Source organism: Salvelinus sp. IW2-2015, unplaced genomic scaffold (assembly GCF_002910315.2).
Source record: "Salvelinus sp. IW2-2015 unplaced genomic scaffold, ASM291031v2 Un_scaffold1024, whole genome shotgun sequence".
Classification (NCBI taxonomy): domain Eukaryota; kingdom Metazoa; phylum Chordata; class Actinopteri; order Salmoniformes; family Salmonidae; genus Salvelinus; species Salvelinus sp. IW2-2015.
The window spans coordinates 118,640-142,535 of record NW_019942692.1 but is presented as its reverse complement, the minus strand read 5'-3'; the positions used below and the strand labels follow the sequence as shown (position 1 = coordinate 142,535).

The 23,896-nt window shown below is 44.3% G+C and overlaps 1 protein-coding gene and 1 long non-coding RNA gene across 5 annotated transcripts in view; one reads left to right on the top strand and one right to left on the bottom strand.

Moving 5' to 3' along the window:
• The window catches only part of LOC112069481 (CTD small phosphatase-like protein), a 53,944-nt gene extending 34,551 nt beyond the window's left edge, over nt 1–19,393 (bottom strand). For all 4 annotated transcript variants that reach the window (XR_011475346.1, XR_011475345.1, XR_011475347.1 and 1 more), the window contains exon 1: nt 19,318–19,393. Coding sequence is in view for 1 of the 4 variants with exons in the window: in XM_024136821.2 (XP_023992589.1) it covers nt 19,318–19,393 (76 nt within the window). In the remaining 3 variants the exon portion in view is untranslated. The remainder of the gene's footprint in view (nt 1–19,317) is intronic.
• LOC139024110 (uncharacterized) lies at nt 19,331–20,923 on the top strand. The gene is made up of 2 exons (XR_011475348.1): nt 19,331–19,418; nt 20,368–20,923. It is a non-coding gene; the product is annotated as an uncharacterized lncRNA (long non-coding RNA).
• Nucleotides 20,924–23,896: the final 2,973 nt, after the last annotated feature.

Here is a 23,896-nt window from a genome sequence, read left to right as displayed (position 1 = left end):
ACTACCTCATGAAGCTGGTTTGAGAGAATGCCAAGAGTGTGCAAAGCTGTCATCAAGGCAAAGGGTGGCTACTTTGAAGAATCAAAAATATAGAATATATTTTGATTTGTTTAACACTTTTGTTACTACGTGATTCCATGTGTGTTATTTCATAGTTTTTGATGTCTTAACTATTTTCTACATTGTAGAAAATAGTGTTTTTTTTTTTAAAATAAGAAAAACCCTTGAATGAGTAGCTGTGTCCAAACTTTTGACTGGTACTGTGTATAAACATAAAATAAAGATATTGACCTGGCCTGTGTCCCATAATATGCCTGTATCCATACAGAACCAGGCTAATAATGACTAGCCATGTTGTAAATAGGCCCTTGTGTTCTTACGTTGATTTGATACTTCAACAACACTGATATCTTAGCCTACTCCTTATATTCACTGTCATTTTAGAAAAATCGTTGAATTTAGATCACTACATTTGTGCTGAGAAGGACTTGTACTAGCAGACCACTGTGATCGACTAGTATTGTGCTGTGTAAGGACTTGTTACTAGCAGACACTGTGATCGACCTAGTATTTGTGCTGTGAAGGACTTGTTACTAGCAGACACTGTGATCGACTAGTATTTTGGCTTGAAGGACTTGTTACTAGCAGACCACTGTGATAGACTAGTATTTGTGCTGTGAAGGACTTGTTACTAGCAGACCACTGTGATGACTAGTATTTGTGCTGTGAAGGACTTGTTACTAGCAGACCACTGTGATAGACTATGTGAATATTTTTATTGCATGTATCTTGTGCAGACATCCTTCACTGTTTAACGGTCCACACCTCGGTGGTAGTATGCAGCTAAGGCAGTATAAAGCCAGTCTGTGTGGACTAGCTTGAAGGACTTCAGGACCGGTCTGTGTGGACTAGGGGAAGCACTTCAGGGCCGGTCTGTGTGGACTAGGGGAAGCACTTCAGGCCGGTCTGTGTGGACTAGGGGAAGCACTTCAGACCGGTCTGTGTGGACTAGGGGAAGCACTTCGGACGGTCTGTGTGGACTAGGGGAAGCACTTCAGGACCGGTCTGTGTGGACTAGGGAAGCACTTCAGGGCCGGTCTGTGTGGACTAGGGGAAGACTTCAGGACCGGTCTGTGTGGACTAGGGAAGGACTTCAGGACCGTCTGTGTGGACTAGGGGAAGCACTTCAGGACCGGTCTGTGTGGACTAGGGGAAGGACTTCAGGACCGGACTGTGTGGACTAGGGGAAGAACTTCAGGACCGGTCTTGTGGACTAGGGGAAGCACAATCCAAATCTTACACCAAGCGCACAGTTATGATGTGTCAACAACCACAAACCCACCCACGAGTCTGGACTGCGACGCAAACTAGACAACGCTAGCGCACGCACACGCACACACTTGGTTCTACATCGATAAAGTTTGATCAAAACGACCGTTGGTTCTACATCGATAAAGTTTGATCAAAGTGATCATAAAGAACAAAATGGGGGGGAAAGGTCGGCCAAAACGCCGCCACAGTTGTCATGTCAACACATGTTTGTCAACGATGCTGAGAACTTCATTACAAAAAGACATGCCAAATGGGACATGAATAAAACAATTGACATAATTGATACAATTTCGATTGTTGTTGGAGTTGCTTTGTGTAATTTGATTGAGATGATTKTACTGTAACACTGCTCACCGCATCCAAGTTGCTTGACATAGGYGTTTCAAAGAGCTGTCAATCAAGGTGAGCTCATGAATATAAGCTCCCCGCCCACTCAGAATGTCTTCCCAAATCTTGCTGGTAGTTAGCCATGAGACGAAAAAGTACTTTCTAAAAAGTAGCATTTCTATCCACCCCCAAAAAATATTACGGGTAATATTTTATTCACAAAAAATATTATTTTAAATGGAAATCAGAATAACTGTTCGGAACCTTTAAACAGAGTGAAGTCACTCTGCACTGCGTCCCTGTCAAATATCAGGGTTGCGTAATACCATTATCTCTGGGACGTTCCTGAAAACTACCCTGCTGAGACTATGGGGCTAGTCAAGTCTGGCCAAAAGTAGTCAACAACAACAGTATTACCTGGAAGAACTGTAAGGATAATGGCAACGACATAATAATAAGAATCAAATATACCCCAGCTGTAGGGCTCCCGAGTGGCACTGCATCTCAGTGCTAGAGGCATCACTACAAACMCTGGTTCAATTCCAGGCTGTATCACAACCGGCAATGATTGGGAGTCCCATACGGCGGCGCACAATTGGACCAACGTCGTCCGGGTTTGGCCGGGGTAGGCTGTCATTGTAAATAAGAATTTGTTCTTAATTGACTTGCATAGTTAAATAAAGGTTCAATAAAAAAAATACCCCCTTTCCCAGTCCTCCCAGCCCAAAGCCCCAAGCACTGTACCCCAGCCACCCACCACCCCAGCCCCCCAAGCACCATACCCCAGCCCCCCAGCCCACCATACCCCAGCCCCCAGCACATGACCCCAGCCCCCTAGCACCCATACCACAGCCACCTAGCACCATACCCCAGCCCCCTCAGCACCATACCCCAGCCCCCCAACACCATACCCCAGCCCCCGCACCATACCCCAGCCCAGCACCATACCCCAGCCCCCTAGCACCATTACCCCCAGCCCCCCAGCACAACCCCAGCCCCGAACACCATACCCCAGCCCCCTAGCCACCATAACCCAGCCCCTAGCACCATACCCCAGGCCCCAACACCATATCCCAGCCCCCAGCACCATACCCAGCCCTAGCCCATACCCCAGCCCCCCCAGCACATACCCCAGCCCCCCAGCACCATACCCCCAGCCCCCAGCACCCATACCCCAGCCCCCCAGCATCCTAATACCCCAGGCCCCCAGCACCATACCCCAGCCCCCTAGCACCATACCCCAGCCCCCTAGCACATACCCCAGCCCCCCTATGCACCATACCCCAGCACCATACCCCAGCCCGATACCCTCAGCCCCCAGGGCACCATACCCCAGTCCCCCTAGCATCCATACCTCCTACCCGCACACCCAAGCCCCCTAGCATCCATACCCCAGCACCAGTCTACACTCCAGCCCCCCAAGCACCATTCCAGCCCCCATAAGAACCCCCATAGCACCTACCAGCACCATACCTCATGCCCTCCTAAAGTCACCATTACCCCAGTTCGTCCCCCAGCACCATACCCTAGCACCATACCCCAGCGCCCCTAACACCATACCCCAGCCCCCAGCACCATACCCCAGCCCGCCTAACACCTATACCCCAAGCCCCTCTAACACCATACCCCACCCCCTAGCCATCCATACCCCCAGCACCATTACCAGTCCCCCCCAGCACCATACCCCAGCCCCCTAAGCACCCTACCCAGCTCCACCTACCCCAGCCCCCTAGCACCATACCCCGCACAGCCCCCCCAGCACCATACCCCAGCCCCAACACCATTTACCCCAGCCCCCTACACACCAAGCCCCAGGCCCCCTAGCACCATACCCCAGCCCCTAACACCCCCAGTACCCCCCATCCCCATAACACCATTACCCCACCCACCCCCTAGCACCATACCCCAGCCCCCTAGCACCATACCCCAGCCCCCTAGCACCATACCCCAGCCCCCCAGCACCATACCCCAGCCCCCCTTAGCACCATACCAGCCCCCCAGCACCATACCCCAGCCCCAGCACCTACCCAGCCCCTAGCACCCATTACCCCATCCCCTTGCCACCATTACCCCAGCCCCCTAGCCACCATACACCCAGCACCAATACCCCAGCCCCCTAGCACCATTACCCCACCCCTAGCACCATACCCACCAGCCCCTAGCCCCATTACCCCACCCCCCTAGCACCATACCCCAGCACCATACCCCAAGCCCCCAGCACCATACCCCAGCCCCTAGCACCATTACCCAGCCACCATACCCCCAGCCCCCTAGCACCATACCCCAGCCCCCAGCACCATAGCCCCAGCACCATACTCCCAGCCCCCTAACACCATATACCCCAGCCCCTAGCACCCATACCCAGCCCCCTAACACCATACCCCAGCCCCTAACACCATAACCCCAGCCCCCCCCCCTCAGCACCATACCCCAGCCCCCTAGCACCATAACCCCAGCCCCCCAGCACCATTACCCCAGCCCCAGCACCCATACCCCAGCCCCCTAGCACCTCATACCCCCAGTGGCCCCCCCAAGCACCAGTACCCCAGCCCCCTAGCACCATACCCCAGCCCCCTAGCACCATACCCCAGCCCCCTAGCACCACTACCCCAGCTCCCCAGCACCATACCCCAGCCCAGCCTGAGCACCATTACCCCACCCCCTACGCACCATTACCCCAGCCCCCTGGGAGCCCCATTACCCCACCCCTAGCACCATACCCCACGCCCCCAGCACCGATACCGCAAGCCCCCTGAGCACCATACCCAGCCCCCCGTGACACCATACCCCAGGTCGGCCCCAGCAACCAACCCCAGCCCCCAGCACCCATTACCACCAGCCCCCACACCGCAGGTCCCCCCCAGCACAATAACCCCAGCCCCCCAGCACCATATACCCCAGGCCCCCCAGCACCATACCCCGAGCCCCTAGCACCATACATCCCGGCCATGCGCCCGCACACTAACCCCAGCCCCCCAGCACCATTACCCCCAGCCCCACCTTTACCACCCCAGCACCATACCCCAGCCCGCCCAGCACCATACCCCAGCCCCCTGCACCACTACCCCAGCCCCCCAGCACCATACCCCAGTCCCAGCACCATACCCAGTCCCCCAGCACCATACCCAGCCCCCTACGCACCACTACCCCAGCCCCCCTACACCATACCCCAGCCCCTAGCACCATACCCCAGCCCCCTAGAACACCATACCCAGCCCCGAGCCCAAGCTGCACCGCCTTGCACCCATACCCCAGCTCCGCCACAGCCAGTTCAGCCATAGCGCGCCTAGCCCACATAGCCCATACCCCCCAGCACCATACCGCCGCATGACCAGCCCCCAGCACCATACCCCACCCTAGCACCTCACTAGCACCATACCCCAGGCCCCCTAGCACTCATACCCCAGCCCCCCAGCACCCATTACCCCGACCCCAGCGCCCTCGAGCACCATACCCGACCCCGCGTAGCACCGATACCCACAGACCCCCCAGCACCATTACCCAGCCCCCTCAGCCACCATACCCCAGCCCCCTAGCACCATACCACCCCCAGCCTACCAGCCCCCCAGCACCATTACGCCCCAGGTCCCCCCAGCACCATACCCCAGCTTACGCCCCCAGCACCATACCCCCAGCCCCTAGACCATACCCAGCCCCCTGCACCTACCCCAGCCGCCCTAGCACCATACCCCAGCCCGCCCACTTACCCCCCCCAGCACCCATACCCCAGCCCCCTAAGCACCATACCCCAGCCCCCCAGCACCATACCCCAGCAGCCCCTTAGCACCAACAGGGTAGTTGGCCTATATTTAGACGTAAACCCCAGCCAGCCTGGCAGGCAGCAGCAGCAGCTTTAACAGTGGCTGTAGAGTAGACAGAGAGAACAGAAGGACACTTGTGTTTGACGGCGGCCGGGAGAGCAGAGGTGGACTGAGGCCAAAGGTGGTGGCCAATTCTGTTCCTGGCAGTTAGTCTGGTGCTTCTTCAGCCATTAACTTTAGCCTACTTTATTCACGTTAGCCTACTAACCAAGACTCAAAAAAACTGTTTGGGATGTGCATCACAGTCAAATCAACTGCTTGAAAAGGTAAGAAAATGACATTTTATAGTGAGGCACCCATTGGTACAATTCAACACGAGGAGATATATTTCTCATGCATGTGAAATCTTAAATCTCAGATACAAAAGTTAGAAATCAGACCGAACAGACATAGCCTACACAACACAGGCGACAACAACAGTCCCTTCACTCCAAGTCCCTTCACTCCAGGGTGGTCAAACATATGGCCCCGCGGKCCAGGTTTGACTAAAGAAATGTAATACATATTCAATATTTTCTAGGGGGAGAAAAATGAACTTGGTATACTTTAAAATGACTCAAACCAAATTTAAACTATGTAGAAACTGTGTATAAATAATAATAATTAGTTTAACACCCCTGCTCTATGCCCTGCCTCTGCCCGATGTTCCATTGGCGTGTCCAGTCTGTTCTGTCCAGATCTTCACAAAACGGACAGCAGTCTGTAATTATTGCTCAGATACAATCCTAGTTGCAATGTTAATGTTTGCGTTGGCACCATGAGGAACTGTTCTGTGTGACTCATTCAGTGCGAGAGAGAGAAACCGAGAGAGAGCATGGGTGGATAGGAGAGATGTTGGATCAGAGAGAGAACGGGAGTGAAGGAAACAGAACCGCAAACACAACCAGTGTGAGCAGCAGCATCACTGAGCTCTGCTTTCAGCGGCCTGGCCTCAAATATGACAACCACGGAGACGCTCCCTCTCCCTTCATCCCTCCCTCTCCACCAGCCTCTCAAGCTCACCCTCTCTGGGTCAGTGCCATGGGGAGTTAGTGTCATCGGAGCCGGCTCTGCACTGAAAAGAGGGCCTGCTCTCCGACCTACCCATAACTACGGCATACAGACACTTCTTGTCCGTTACTTCAGTCAGACTCGGAACTGATAGTAGCATCAAATGTCCTGTTGTGGGTGTACTGAAATTAGGGCTGGGTGATATATTTAACTAATTCAATTAATTTGAATTCCATTTACACACACATACACCCCTCCCCCTGCCACTCACACCAACAAAGTTGAGAGATCACTTCTTCCGCTCTCACAAGTGGTTTCAACTCGCTATTTGCATTTGAGGTTTGATCCAACAGAAATCAGTCATATGGACACAAACACACTGATATTATTTCATTGTAATAGAGAAGGCTCTAAATTAATAAAAAWATATATTTGGTATCACTAAAAAATTAGGAGTAACACATGTAGGATCCCCAGAGAATAAGATTGTTTAAATTGATTGGGATAGAGCCTATATTGGGGCTATATGAATTCTTGCTAATTTTGAAGGACATGTTGTGCCCTAGAAAAAAACATGTAACACTGTGAAGACATTAATATATTATAAAAGCGTAAATGTTGATACGAATACCTGTCATTGAAATTTGTAATTTGTAGCATGGGGGTGTACTGAGTTTTCAATATTGGTAAGGTACATCAGGTGATCATCTGCAAATAAGTGTGGTTTATATTCATGTTTACAAATACTGATACCTGTTACGTTTGGGTCCCGTCTAATTATTTCTGCAAGCGGTTTAATTGCCAGTGCAAACAGGAGGGGGGAAGAGGGGACATCCCTGCCTTGTGCCCCTTTCTAAAGCAATTTCATCTGATAATGTATTATTTGTGTACATTTTTGCTTTAGGACATTTATAAAATAGTTTTCTAAAATGTATTATTCCAAATGGAAAATTKAAAGCTTCCAAAGTTTTGCCTTTTCGGCATCAACAGCCATTATTGATAAATCTATATCTTGTTTTTTAGCGTATTGTATTAAACTGAAACCTGTTTTTGTATTTGTTTGCGTCTATTTTTAATAAACCCTGTTTAATTTATATGTATCAAGTCTGGTAAGACTTGCCATTCGATTGCTTATGAGTTTTGTTATTATTTTATTGTCACAATTTATTCAAATGGGTTTGTAATCAGCAGGAGACTTTCCYGGGTATTAATATAATTGAWATAACTGTTTGATACATTGAACTAGGAACCACTGAATTGAGTGACGTGTGTAAATAGGGGAGCTACTTTGTCACACATTGTTTAATAGAATTGTATGGGAAAGCAGTCCAGATGCTTTTCTCTGCACAAATGTTTTGAACAGTGTCTARTATTTMTTCTTGGGTGATCTCTGTTTTCTGTGATGTTTTGTCTCCTGATAATTGCTTCAGGGTTGTCGAGTTTAAGAAAGCTGTAGGATCAGTCAGAAGACATTCTTTAAAAAAAAGAATTACGCTCAGAATTTTAAAAAAAGGAAAGTTTTACATCTTCCTAAGTCTGAAGGTGGTTTTAACATTCAAGACTTGAAATTGTATCAACTCGCCACCCAGGGCTTTAGTTAAAAATTCACTAAAGAGGAACAATGGGTGCCATATTGAAGATGCTCATTCTCATCCCCAGAATCTTTTAACATGTCTGTTTTCAAAGGATAAAGCTAAGAACATTAACAACTTTAGAAAAMTAGTTTAGAAAACTATAACAATATGGAAGAAAATGTAACTGTTTAGACAAGAACCAGTGCCACTCCCTAAAAACACAACCCCATCCTTCGATAGCTTTTCAGAATTCACCGATTAATTGATCCACATGGAAAACTAAAAGCATAGAAACTTTAAATKACTTGGTAATAATAAATACATGTATTTCCATGACAAAATTMAAAWGCAATTTTGGACTGAGGAATGTAGATATTTTCAAATATATGAAACTTAAGTTTCATAAAGAAATGTTGCTTTGAAATCTTTTGGACATCAGAGTAAYCTTGAGGGAAAGGTGACTGTTTTACTTTGTTAGCTAGCATATAGATCCATGACGTTGCTTTACAACAGTACTGTGAAGCCTTATCTTGACAACAATTATTTGGGAGAAGAAAAAAAAATCCCAAGTTGCACAGTGGTCCAGGTTTTTTTTAAACTATATTTTGGCGCATATGCAATCAAATTGTTTGCAATTTAACCTTTCTAAAGATACCCTGTCTCAACTCGTCAAATTGCAGAGAGCAGACACTACTAAAAACAGGAGTATCAATGAACATGATTCTGGATTATGTTCAGTTTGTCACGTCCTGCATTGTCGTACCACGGGCAGCATTTTAGCCAAAGAYTGTTATACTAGCTGTCTAGTCTTTTATAAATGTGCAATAAGCATAAAACACAATTATAAGGAATTGGCAACGTCTTCTCATTCTGAGAAATAAGATAGTTCATTTGATCTGAACGTCTGAACAAAGTGGACAGGCTAGCATGCTGTTCAAACAGTAGGAGACAGACAGACAGAAGGGTGTGTTCATAACAATTAAACTGTATTACTTTGTTAGCTAGAAAATAGATCAGAGTTGGCTAAAGTTTAAATATAAAGATTAGGTGGCTAATCACTAGGACGTCGGCTTGTTCTTGAGAGATTGTTTATGAGACCGGCGTTCATTTTCTATAATACCTACAATAAGTTAGTCATTATTAGTGAATGTGCAAGGTTCTGGTTAAAATTCTAACCAAGAGTACCTTCATAGACTTGATAGCCAGATCAGTGATTATTGCAACAACAACAAAAAGCAGGTTAAACTATTTTGATCAAATAATAAAATGATTAGTGGGTCTTATGGTTGGTAGAAGGCTTATATTTAGCCTAGGTATAATTTCACAAACCCTGAATCGCATTATTGCCGACTGTTTGAAATGCAGTACATTTGACCTTTAAAATGTACAACAAAGCTTATTTAAATAAATTAAAGTGAGATAGTCAGCCAGAAATTTGAATACATATGATTATTATTATTATTATTAGGCCATATCGCCCAGCCCTAATTGAACTGCATCATATCCCATTCTCTGCTGTAATGATTTGCGCCAACTGTGTGTGTGTGTGTGAACAAAACTAACCTAGTTATGTTAGCAATTTCCACTTGGCTGTCAGACCAACAACATGCATTCTTCTCTTAGGAGGAAGGAAAGAGCCGACAGTAATTGGTCTGAGCTGCGCTAGGCTAATCATCGCTAATGAGATTACAACAAAGCCACACTCATCTAATGAAACCTGAACGACTAAGGTCATTAGTAAAAGGCTTTAGGCCCTCAGTTTAACCAACACAGGTCCTTCTTATTAGGCCTATGGCAGCATCTCAAATGGCACCCCCTTTCCTATATAGTGCACTACTTTTGACCGGGGTCCATTTTAATAGGATGCCATTTGTGATTCAGCCTCACTCTTTGCTGGTGGGTCTTTTTCTGGTGAATAGCAGATTATAGGTCCATCTGTCATTGGGCTTCAGTGATTGGTTGACACAGGTSAAAGTGCATGACCTTTCCCAGACTGGCCACTGCCACACCTTCACACTTTGGCCCCATGACCCTACTTGACCCTGTTTGGCTCCTTTTGGAATGTATTGCACAGAAGAGCAACAGCTGGGAACTGGAAAATGTGTGGTTCTGCCCAGCCAGTGTTTCCTAGGGATGAGGAGATACCAGCATCGCGATAATCGTTAGTATCTTGGCAAGGAAACAAAACACGAAGCGGATCTACCTTCGATAGGAAAACAGCCGTAATATTTTAGAAACAAACATCATTATGTAGTCACTGTCTCTTATACACATCTAGATGTGTATAAGAGACAGGCATATATGGAGGAGGTCAGAGACCTGGCCATGTGGTGCCAAGGTAACAACCTCTCCCTCAACATGATCAAGACAAAGGAAATGATTGTGGACTACAGGAAAAGGAGGACCGAGCACGCCCCCATTCTCATCGACGGGGCTGTAGTGGAGCAGGTTGAGAGTTCCGTGGCGTCCACATCACCAACAAACTAACATTCACACCAAGACATTCATGAAGAGGGCACAACAAAACCTATTCCCCCTCAGGTGGCTGAAAAGATTTGGCATGGGTCCTCAGATCCTCAAAAAGTTCTACAGCTACACCATCAAGAGCATACTGACCGGTTGCATCACTGCCTGGTATGGCAACTGCTCGGCCTCCGACCGGAAGGCACTACAGAGGTTAGTGCTTACGACCCAGTACATCACTGGGGCCAAGCTTCCTGCCATCCAGGACCTCTATACCAGGCGGTGTCAGACAAAGGCCAACCATAGTCATACTGTTCTCTCTGCTACCGCACGGCAAGTGGTACCGGAGCGATCCAAGTCTAGGTCTAAAAGGTTTCTTAACAGCTTCTACCCCGAAGCCATAAAACTCCTGAACAGCTAATCAAATGGATACCCAGACTATTTTGCATTGTCCCCTCATACCCTGTTTTACGCTGCTGCTACTCTGACTATGCATAGATAATAAACACTTTAACTCTACCTACATGTACATATTACCTCAATTAACCTGTCCCACCGCACATTGACTCTGTACCAGTACYCCCTGTATATAGCCTCGCTACTGTTATTTTACTGCTGCTCTTTAATTGTTATTTTTATATTCATCTTATCTACTTTTTTTTACCTAACACTTATTTTTCTTAAAACTGCGTTGTTGGTTAAGGGCTTGTAAGTAAGCATTTCACTGTAAGGTCTACACCTGTTGTATTCGGCGCATGTGACAAATAAAATGTTATTTGATACTGGCCCCATGTTGACTCCAATGCTTCCCACAGTTGTGTCAATGTGGCTGGATTACCTTTGGGTAGTGGACCATTCTTGTTACACAGGAAACTGTTGAGCGTGAAAAACCCAGCAGTGTTGATGTTCTTGACACAAACTAGTGCACCTGGTACCTATTTACCATACCCCGTTCAAAAGCACTTACATCTTGTCCATTCACAAATAGATTGTGTAGGCCTGTCTCAAAGCTTAAAATGACTTATTAAAACCAGCCTCCTTCCCCTTCATCTAACCTGACTGAAATGGATTTAACAAGTGACATCAATAAGGGATAGCTTTCACCAGGATTTACCTGGTCAGTTTATGTCATGGAAAGACCAGGTGTTCCTAATGTTTTGTCCACTCAGTGTATTTTCCAAGCTATAACACACAATATTTTACATACAGCAGGTTTTTTAAAGGATCACAGGAGTGGTCCGCTTCGTGTTAAAATCTTAGCCACGGGGGGAAAAAAATACTGCAATACTGGTATCGTCACAGCCTTAGCATTTCTCCTAGCATTGTATAGAAGGGAGTGAGGCACGGGCAGTACTGGTCTATCCAATACTAGACCTAAACCTCAATTGATAAATACCACAATCAAATCACCCACAGCCTTGTAGTAATTCTCAAAATACAGTCACCATCCTGTTCCTTTATTGAACTTCCGTCCGTATTATTCTGACTTATAAAAGATCCATCTACTTCAATAGCCTCACCAGTCCAGGTAGCTAGAATCAGACCAGGAAAAGACCTGCGGTAGTCATCGTTCTGGTTCAAAATTCCTGCTAGCTTCAGGGATCTGGCTGGTACTGGTACACACCAGATACTGGTACTGATAGTGTCTGAATGACCCGGGAAACCCAGTCACCACACACTGTAAATATACAGTAGCAGCCAACGGACTGGAAGGGAACACATTGCCACAAGAGGTTTACTTCATGACGCTTTAATCCACTAACAATGAGTGATTTCATGAGGGCTTATGCAGTAAAGTGTGCAAAAGGTATGCAATGACGACGGAATGGATTGACTTGTTCCCACTTGGTGCAAATCTGCAAAGTAGGTTAAAGCTCGATGTTGAATTCATGAGTACTTTATTGGTCTGTGTAGGGATATTTAGTCGTAGGCCTACACCAGGCAAGCAGTGGGGGTGCCACCACAATGCGTTCAGCAGCCATCGGAGATACAATACGCCGAATCACACACTGAAGCATTGGCCGAAGGGCAATTCCACGATAACTGTGTGACGCTTAGTCTCAAGCAATTTTTTTTTACTTTCAAAATGGATGCCAAACCAAAAACAATAATTGCTAAGTTAAAACACCATACAAACACTATGCACAAGGACTACGTTGAATAATTTCCACAGAGAATTTTACAGTGCAGATGCAAAGTTTGGTAACAGAATGGCAGTTTGTGTTGTTTGGGCTGTCAGTCTGTTACCAAACTTTCCATCTGCACTGTTCAAGTCAATGTGTTTTTGTAAAATTGTATGGAAATTGTTTATAAAAACTAAGGTTTAAAAAAAAATTATAATCACTGTGGAATTGACCCTTACCATAAAATATTCTGTCATTACCTCAGGCTATTCAGAAAGATGACCTAACAACTTGCAAAGTTAGTGTGTGGAGATAACATTTTCAATACCTATCAGACACCGAACACCAGAACACCCTGAATCACATACATGATTTATTTATGCTATCCAGTGCAGTTTGGCAATTCAAATTATTGGCATTACCTCGCTTATTTTGAACGACAGACCTTAGCAGGGTCATGGAGTGACCTGGTCTAAACAGCTGAAGAGCAGCCATATAGGTACAGCTATACATGGAGTGACTTAGTCTAAAGAGCAGACATATAGGTCCAGCTATACATGGAGTAACCTAGTCTAAACAGCAGCCATATAGGTCCAGCTATACATGGAGTGACCTAGTCTTAACAGCAGACATATAGGTCCAGCTATACATGGAGTGACTTAGTCTAAAGAGCAACCATATACAGTTGAAGTCGGTAAGTTTTCATACACCTTAGCCAAATACATTTAAACTCAGTTTTTCACAATTCCTGACATTTAATCCTAGTAAAAATGTCCTGTCTTAGGTCAGTTACGATCACCACTTTATTTTAAGAATGTGAAATGTCAGAATAATAGCAAAGAGAATGATTAATTTCAGCTTTTATTTATTTTATCACATTCCCAGTGGGTCAGAAGTTTAAATACACTCAATTAGTATTTGGTAGCATTGCCTTTATATTGTTTAACTTGGGTCAAACGTTTCAGGTAGCCTTCCACAAGCTTCCCACAATAAGTTGGGTGAATTTTGGCCCATTCCTCCTGACTGAGATGGTGTAACTGAGTCAGGTTTGTAGGCCTCCATGCTCGCACACGCTTTTTCAGTTCTGCCCACAAATTTCTATAGGATTGAGGTCAGGGCTTTGTGATGGCCACTCCAATACCTTGACTTGTTGTCCTTAAGCCATTTTGCCACAGCTTTGGAAGTATGCTTGAGGTCATGTCCATTTGGAAGACCCATTTGCGACCAAGCTTTAACTTCCTGACTGATGTCTTGAGATGTTGCTTCAATATATCCACATCATTTTAATCCCTCATGATGCCATCTATTTTGTGAAGTGCACCAGTCCCCTCCTGCAGCAAAGCACCCCACAACATGATGCTGCCACCCCGTGCTTCACGGTTGGGATGGTGTTCTTCGCCTTGCAAGCATCCCCCTTTTTGCTCCAAACATAAAATGGTTATTATGGCCAAACAGTATATTTTTGTTTCATCAGCCCAGAGGACATTTCTCCAAAAAGCACAATCTTTGTCCTCATGTGCAGTGCAAACCGTAGTCTGGCTTTATGGCGGTTTTGGAGCAGTGGTTTCTTCCTTGCTGAGCTGCCTTTTCAGGTTTATGTTGATATAGGAGTTGTTTTACTGTGGATATAGATACTTTTTGTACCTGTTTTCTCCAGCATCTTCACAAGGTTCTTTGCTGTTGTTCTGGGATTGATTTGCACTTTTCACATTCAAAGTACGTTCATCTCTAGGAGACAGAACGTGTCTCCTCCTGAGCGGGTATGACGGCTGCGTGGTCCCATGGTGTGTATACTTGATGTACTATTGCTTGTACAGCATGAACGTGTACCTTCAGGTGTTTGCAAAATTGCTCCCCAGGATGAACCAGAACTTGTGGAAGTCTACCATTATCTTTACTGAGGTCTTGGCTGATTTCTTTTGATTTTCCCATGATGTCAAGCAAAGAAGGCACTGAGTTTGAAGGTGGCTTGAAATACATCCACAGGTACACCTCCAATTGACGCAAATTATGTCAATTAGCCTATCAGAAGCTTCTAAAGCCATGACATAATTTCTGGAATTTTCCAAGCGTGTTTCAAGGGCACAGTCAACTTAGTGTATGTTAAACTTCTGACCCACTGGAATTGTGATACAGTGAATTATAAGTGAAATAATCTGTAAACAATTGTTGGAAAATGACTCGTGTCATTGCACAACGTAGATGTCCTGAACCGACTGCCAAAACTATAGTTTGTTAACAAGAAATTTGTGGAAGTGGTTGAAAAACGATATTAATGACTCCAACCTTAAGGTGTATGTTACACGTCCGACTTCAACTGTAGGTCCAGCTATACATGGAGTGACTTAGTTTAACAGCTGAAGAGCAGCCATATAGGTCAGCTATATATTAAACTCTGATGGAAACAAGACACCTCTTTATGTGAGTATTATGATATTGCAGAGCTGGTTGTATCAGTGTGTGTGTGTGTGTTTGTGTGTCAGTGTTTCAATAGTTGCAAAATGCCCTGATTTGGAAAAGGTCCCCTCTATATGCCTGTTAATTGACACCTAGCCCCTTTCAAAACCTCTTTGGTTGATATATAGTGTAGCTACTGTGACATTCATGTTTTGGCAAGCTCCATCTGGTTCTCTGAAATGAACAAGCCTTTAAGGTGACCTGTATCAGAGTTACATTAGTACTCTGCCCACGACGTAAACAGTAGTGGTAAACAGTGGAGGAAATTGCTTGTTATGAGTACAGCATGTTACTTGAATGTGTCAGGACCRGGCCAAGAATCATGCTGCAATGGCACACAACTCCAGGAAAAACGTGACAGGCATATCAGTTAAAGTTGTTTGTTTGTTTATTTGAATCCCCATTAGCTTTTGCAGCAGCTACTCTTGCTGGGGTCCACAACAACAACAAAAACATGACAAGTAAAACACTGATAGACAAGGACAGTCACACAAATGTAAAATACAACAATATACAAACTATACTACAACAACAAAAAATAGTACGTGTTGGAGTGTGTCTGTCCCCTCACAGTCCCCACCGTTAAATGAGATGTTGTTTAACTTCTTATGGCTGAAGGGGCAGTATTGAGTAGCTTGGATGAAAGGTGCACAGAGGTGCCCATATTAAACTGCCTGCTCCTCAGTCCCGGTTGCTAATATATGCATATTATTATTCGTATTGGATAGAAAACACTCTGAAGTTTCTAAAACTGTTTGAATGATGTCTGTGAGTATAACAGAACTCATATGGCGGGCAAAAACCTGAGAAAAAATCCAAACAGGAAGTGGGAATTATGAGGCTGGTAGATTTTCAACCAAGATCCTATTGAAATCACAGCGAGATGTGGATGAGTTTGCACTTCCTACGGCTTCCACTAGATGTTAACAGTCTGTAGAACTTTGTCTGATGCCTCTACAGTGAAGGGGGGCCGAATGAGAGGGGAATTAGTCAGGTCTGCCATGACCCTACCATGCTCTAACCATGCGCGTTCACATGAGAGGGAGCTCTGTTCCATCTCTCATCTGAAGTCAATGTAATTCTCCGGTTGGAACGTTATTCAAGATTTATGTTAAAAACATTCTAAAGATTGATTCAATAAATCGTTTGACATGTTTCTACTGACTGTTACGGAACTTTTGGACACGTCGTCAGCTTTTAGGGAACGCGCTTCGTGACTTTGGATTTGTTTACCAAACGCGCTAATAAAAGTAGCTATTTGGACAGAAATGATGGACATTACCGAACAAAACAAACATTTCTTGTGGAAGTGGGAGTCCTGGGAGTGCATTCCGACGAAGATCAGCAAAGGTAAGTGAAGATTTATAATGCTTTTTATGAGTTTTGTTGACTGCACAATTTGGCGGGTAACTGTATGGCTTGCTTTTGTGGCTGAACGCTGTTTTCATATTATTGAATATTGTGTTTTGCTGTAAAGCTTTTTGAAATCTGACAAAGCGGTTGCATTATTAACCTGTTTTTTTTTTGTTTTTTTTAAAGGTATTTTTGCCGTTTGCTGAGTAATTGGAGATGGAATGCAGTCATGGCTCTGTATAATACTGTGCCTTGTCGTGAATCCGTTTTGGACATGGTGACTGTGAAAAGACCCCGGGTGGCATGTCTTGGGGGGGGGGGTAATATGTGTATGTCTCAGCTGAATGTTATTTGATTATGCAGACAATTTTCATCACAGTAATATTTATCATAAAAACTAGAAGAGAAGCAGTTCATATCTGGTCAACCCTCAACCAGGAAAGACTGGCATGTATGTTGTTGATGTTAATTCTGTATGGGCAGTTAAAACAGAGCAGTACGCCTTGTCCTTAAGCCAGCTGWAGCTTGCTAGGTATTTCTTTGCTGCCCTAGACCATATTACCGGACAGTAATCAGGGTGGGACAAGACCAGAACCGGAACAACTAGTACAGTTGATTTGTATCAAAAACACAAAAACATATATATATTTTTTTTATAAACAGACATACGCCTCCCCCATCTTCACAACAACTTTGTCAATAGGACTTGCCCATGATAAGTGACCACTCAGTGTTATAATTAGGAGTTGACCTTTCTCAACGGTCCCACACCTTATGTACAACTACAGTTGAGGTTAAGAATTTTTTTAAATCAAAAACAATGCTTTTAGTGTGTGTGCGCGTGCACGCGCGTGTGTGTGAAAATGGAGTGGGGCTCACTGCAAACTCTAGAGAACAGATTGCTAACTAGTTAGAGTACTGCATTACGTCCAAGTCCACCTATAACTTACCTGACTAGCTGTTTAATTAGCTAGATAGCTAAAATAAGTGGGCAACGTTAGCTAGCAAGTCATCTCCTAGCTCTCAAAATCCCTTCTTCTCTGTCAGGTTTTCATCAGTTCTCTTCAACCAAAATTGTGAAATACAATGCCAACGCTGTGTTTTACATGTTTAGAAACGTCAATAACGTCAATTTCCAACAGATTCAACCACAAAGACCAGAGAGGTTTTCCAATGCCTCGCAAAGAATGGCATCTATTGGTAAAAAAAAAGAAAAAGCAGACATTGAATATCCCTTTGAGCATGGTGAAGTTATTAATTACACTTTGGATGGTGTATTAATACACCCAGTCACTACAAAGACACAGGTGTCCTTCCTAACTCAGTTGCCAGAGAGGAAGCAAACCGCTTAGGGATTTCACCATGAGGCCAATTATGACCATAAAACAGTTGGCTGTGTTAGGAGAAACCTGAGGATGACAAGAGTGAAAASGAAGCCTGTACAGAACAAAAAATATTCCAAAACATGCATCCTGTTTGCAACAAGGCACTATTTTTATTTTTTTATTTAACTAGGCAAGTCAGTTAAGAACAAATTCTTATTTACAATGACGGCCTACCCCGGACGACGCCGTGCCAATTGTGCGCCGCCCTATGGGCTAAAGTAATACTACTAAAAATGTGGCAAAGCAATTAGCATTTTGTCCTGAATAGAAAGTGTTATGTTTTGGGTAAATCCAATACATTACTGAGTACCACTTTCCATATTTTCAAGCATAGTGATGGCTGCATCTTGTTATGGGTATACTTGTATCTGTTATGGGTATACTTGTATCATTAAGGACTGGGGAGCTTTTCAGGATAAAAAAACAAAACAAATGGAGCTAAGCAAAATCCTAGAGGAAAACCTGGTTCAGTTTGCTTTCCACCAGACACTGGGAGATGAATTCACCTTTCAGCAGGACAATAACCTAAAACACAAGGCCAAATCTACACTGGAGTTGCTTACCAAGAAGCCAGTGAATGTTCCTGAGTGACCGAGTGAGTTTTGACTTAATCTGCTTTAAAATCTTTGGCAAGACCTGAAAATGGTTGTCTAGCAATGATCAACAACCAATTTGACAGAGCTTGAAGGATAAAAAAAAATAAAATACAATTGGCAAATGTTGCACAATCCAGGTGTGGAAAGCTGTTAGATTTAACAGACTCACAGCTGTAATCGCTGCAAAAGGTGATTCTAACTTGTATTGGACTCAGTGGGTTGAGTACTTATCTAATCAAGATATATTTTAAATGTTTTTATGAATACAAATATTAGCATTTTTCTCCCACTTTGACATTAGAGTATTTTCTGTAGATCGTTGACAAAGAATGACAATTAAAATACATTTTAATCCCACTTTGTAACAAGATTTTGGGAAAAGTTAAGGGGTGTGAATAGTTACTGAAAGGCACTGTATATGGAAGTAGTTTAGTTCTCATTTGTTTTGTTAACTGTGGGTCCACATTTTTTTTGTATGATCTTTCTTATATCGTTCCGATATAGGTCAGACACTTTAATCCGTATGGGGGGGGGGGGGCGCTACTAAAACGGTCCTACGGGATCATTAAGCTATTTGATTTAAAAACGTTAGGATCCCTTTATAAAAACATGAAACACAGAATTTGACCTTTCTGCTATTAGCCCATAGAAACACATTGAATAACGTATTTATACATGGAAAAATAGTATTTACATTTTTTTTATCAAAAGGGAGTTTGTTTTAAGGTAGTTAGCGTCTATAAAAGGGTTAGTCTTCTCCAATCCAACATCATGTAATTCCATTTGTAGCATAGCGATAATATTGCAACAGTTTCTGACAGCCAGAGCGCTTTCCCAACAACCACTGGTGGTGCTAGTCAACTAGCTACCGTAAATTCATGTGGGTTTTTTCTTACCTTTTTCCTGATTAAACGAGATAATCTCCTCCTCCTTTGGGTTGGAAACCTGGGTTATTATAGACGTGTGGTCCATTGCGACGGATGGTTATTCCTTTTTGGTTCGTTTGAATGTTTATTTACTTGCTTGTTTTCTACAAACAAGATGTCCAGCTAGTCCTAGTCCACAATGGTTAACGTTAGCCTAGACGTTAGCTACCGTAGCTGCCTTGCTAGCTGTGTTGAAATGGCAGCCGGGCCCTAAACTAGCTAGCTAGTGTAACGATGGCCAAATGGACTGAGACGGGRCACAGGAGGGGCTACATGTAACTAGCTAGTGGTTTAAAGGCAAAATACCACCACTTGTCAATCGCTGGGAATATCCAATTTAGCAAGCAACATTCAAGAACAGCATGGGCAAAACAAACTCCCAACGTTGAACTAAAAATAAGAAAACGTTGCTAACGTCTGGCTAGCAACTAGAGCTAGCCTTGAACTGATCAGTGTTCAATTCAACATAAAAATTGACGTTGACTGAAACAATGATGAAACGACGAAAAAGCTCGCCTCGGTCAAGTTTCAATACGAAAATGGGACAGTTCCGATAATCCCGTTACTTGAACTCTCATTTTCAAAATAATTGTATCCCCCTCTATACTCTTTCCAACATGGAGGCGTCGTGTGTATTTGATATTCACGAAATGGATCAGAAGCGAGCAGCGCTCAAGTGGGAGGGGGCGGTTTCTAGGAACACCCCTCCCATGGATCGAAAATAATACCTCCGTAGCTATGGCTTTATCAACGTACCACTTTGGGTCAATGATATTTGAGTCACTGACTTCTGAAACGTTGCTAACAAAAATTGATTGACAGTCTACGATTGATGGCCAATACATCATAGCTTCTGCACAATTTAAATCTGAACATGTTAGATTTGGGTTAGATTCCAGTCAATGCATGAATTAGGGTCAAAACATGTGGATGTCTATAATGACACAGATCAATATTTTATCTCAATAACTATACTCCACCTGTAAAACCGCTTGTGAAAGCTTTTTTTTCTTCTTCCAGCATTTGCATATGGAACCTTGAGATGGACAGATGGGTCCACGATCAGCATGGACCCAATCAGCACCATTGGACAAATCCAGCAGAAATTACATAGGCTCCATCTGGTGGCCGAAGTGTTGAATTCCTTCTGGCATCGCTCTGATGTTACGGACACATCATATGAATGCCTTCAGAGCTGTGCAGCCTACTCTGTCTTCGTGTGGGTGGAGGTTCAGTGAGGGGGCTGAATGTGGGTTAGATTCCAGCTGAGGAGCGGTTAGGCCTACCAGTTGCATAGTACACTTTGGTTGTGTATACAGTATATATAGTGTAACGACCCTGGGTTTATTAAGCGCGGAAATCGACTCTGCCGCACGAGCATGCTTTTGCGGCACAGTCGATAGCGCGCCGGACCTCAGGCTAGAAGGTCGAGGGTTCGAGACCTGCCCGTTTCATTACAATATATATTATATGTTAAGAGCAGCCTGTTTTAATGTTTATTTACAAATACTTTCCTTATCACTGATTCATGGCAAATACTGTTTAATGAATGCATCAATAAAGCTAGATTCCATGACCACATTTGTGTGTGTGCGTGTTATTCATCAATAAAGAATGAAATAATTGATCATCATAACGTGCCAAAATCCTCATGGTCTCTTCCGCTCTCCGTAGACAAGCACGCTATATTATTATTATTAACAGCCTATTGATTGCTCCAGGTTTTTATGGATTTATGACCTTTGTATTGTGCATTTATAGATCTCAATTCTGCATCTCCTCCTCCTATAGGTTACCATCATTTTGGTCTCCCTGAGCCCCCCAACAGCTCAACTTTTACCCTCTAAAATGATTAGAATAAACATTCATTGACATTTTATTAATAAAATTCCATTGCGAGGACAATACTACTTCACACAGTAGAATATCTTTATTTTATTTTATATATAAGGCTTTGTCTTCATCCAGTGATCACAGATGTTAACGACACCCTATACCACTGACTTCTAAATATTTCCTGTCTGTAATATGCTTACTTACTTACTTTGTCATGTATACATTGTTATTGATTATTGCATTGTTGGGTTTTGTGTTTGCAAGAAAGGCATTTTACCGTACTTGTGCATGTGACATTAAAACTTGAAACTTGAGAAACACCTCTAGGCTACATCTCTCTGCGTAACAACCTTTTATAGTTTATTATATTTTGTTATATTATATTTTAACAGTTTGTCCTGACCAGTTTACCCTGCCTGTCCTGTGCCTCAAGCTTATGATGAAGTGGTTAGAGCGTTGGGCCAATAACCAAAAGGTTGTTGGAACGAATCCCCGAGCTGACAAGGTAAAAGCTGTTGTTCTGACCCTGAGGAAGGCAGTTCCCCGGGTGCCGTGGATGTCGATTAAAGCAGTCCTCCGCACCTCTCTGATTCAGAGGGGTTGGGTTAAATGTCCCCCTTTCCCAAGTGGTATTGACAGATGGGGAGGGGAGGATGGGAAGGATGATGGTTTGTTCACAGCAGGCTTGGTCTTCTGATAGTGCATAGGGTAAGCCCAGAGCCACACTGTAAATATGAGTCTACTGTATATACCAGGACACACCCTGAAAACAATACTTCATGGTTATATATGGATAGCCTATATATTTTATATATAAGTCAATTAAGAACAAATTCTTATTTACAACGACAGCCTACCCAGGGACAAACCCGGACGACGCTGGGCCAATTGTGCTCCACCCTATGGGACTCCCAATCACAGCCAGATATCATACAGCCTGAATTTGAACCAGGGACTGTAGTGACACCTCTCACACTGAGATGCAGTGCCTTAGACCGCTGCGCCACTCAGGAGCCTAAACATGGAACATAATCTGAACCAGAATAAGAGTGGGTATTGTGGCTCCCCAGGTTGCCAGAGGTAAAGGCTTGAGTAGCCTAGGCCTGTCTGGTATACAGTTATCTGGTTATTATACAGTTATCTGGTTATTATACATTTATCTGGTTATTATACCGTTATTATACAGTTATCTGGTTATTATACCGTTATTATACAGATATCTGGTTATTATACAGTTATCTGGTTATTATAAATTTATCTGGTTATTATACAGTTATTATACAGTTATCTGGTTATTATACCGTTATTATACAGTTATCTGGTTATTTTACAGTTATCTGGTTATTATACAGTTATCTGGGTATTATACAGTTATCTGGGTATTTGGTGTCTAGTAGCCTATGGTAGATACGAACAGTGAGATCTTCATTCAACTGGGTTAGTTACTACTAGACACCAAATACCTTCTCAAATAGTACTTTGTCTACAAATTAATCCTTGATATGTTGGATTCACGTCTCCATCTCAACCAAAAATCAAAGTTGAATAGGACTAAATCAAATCGAACTTCATTAAAAGTTCGAGTTGAATTCGTCATGATCTTTCATTTAGATTTTTGGTTGAGATGGAGACGTCAATCCAATATATCGAGGATTAATTTGTAGACGAACTGGAATTAAAGCCAGACTACGTCACAGGCACAGATGGAACTGGAACTATCCAAGCAGATTATAAAACTCCTTCAAATGTTGATATTTGGTTGAGTTGTCAAACAAACTATTGAATATTACTTTTGTATTACAGTAAATATGTAAGAACCGACGCTGGAGATGAGAGGCATATACCGGGAGTCAACATTTAATTTGGAACGGACATAGAACAGAACAGGCGCAGCGTCAGCACCGGGTAACATAAGGACAAACGACAATTAATGCAGCAGCGGGGAACAGATCTGGGGAACTGAAATACAGTGGAGGTAATAAAACAGGTGATGGAGTCCAAAAATTCGCTGATGCGCGTGGCGAGGGAAGCAGGTGTGCATAATGATCGTGGCAGGAGTGCGCAGCGCTGGGCAGCCTGGCGCCCTCGAGCGGGAGCATGGGGCGCAGGAGCCGGACGAACCGGCTGGGGTGTGGGAGCCTGACGATCCGGTTGAGGCGTAAAAACCTGACGATCCGGCTGAGGCCTGACGTGGGATGGGCGCCTGCCGAGCCAACCAGGGCAAGGAAACATCTCGAGCCGGCAAGGCATGGAAGCCCGACGATMCAGCTAAGGCACCCCCGGTTCCATCGGCGGCAGCCCCAGGAMCCGACGTCACCACCAACCGAAAAGCCAGCACTCCCCGATGCTTCATTTGATGGCTGCTGCATTCTGTAAGAACCGACGCTGGAGAAGCAGGTACGGGGAGTCAACATTTAATATGGAACGGACATAGAACAGGACAGGCATAGCGTCAGCACCGGGTAACATAAAGACATACGACAATTAATTCAGCGGCGGGGAACAGAGCTGGGGAACTGACAAATATAGGGATCACCTGTAATAAAACAGGTGATTGAGTCCAGGTGARTCCAAATATTCGCTGATGCGCGTGACGAGGGAAGYAGGTGTGCGTTATGATGGTGCCAGGAGTGCGCAGCGCTGGGCAGCCTGCCGCCCTCGAGCCAGCTGCGGGTCGATTTTCTCTTGAGCGGATGGTCTAGGGGGCCTGAAC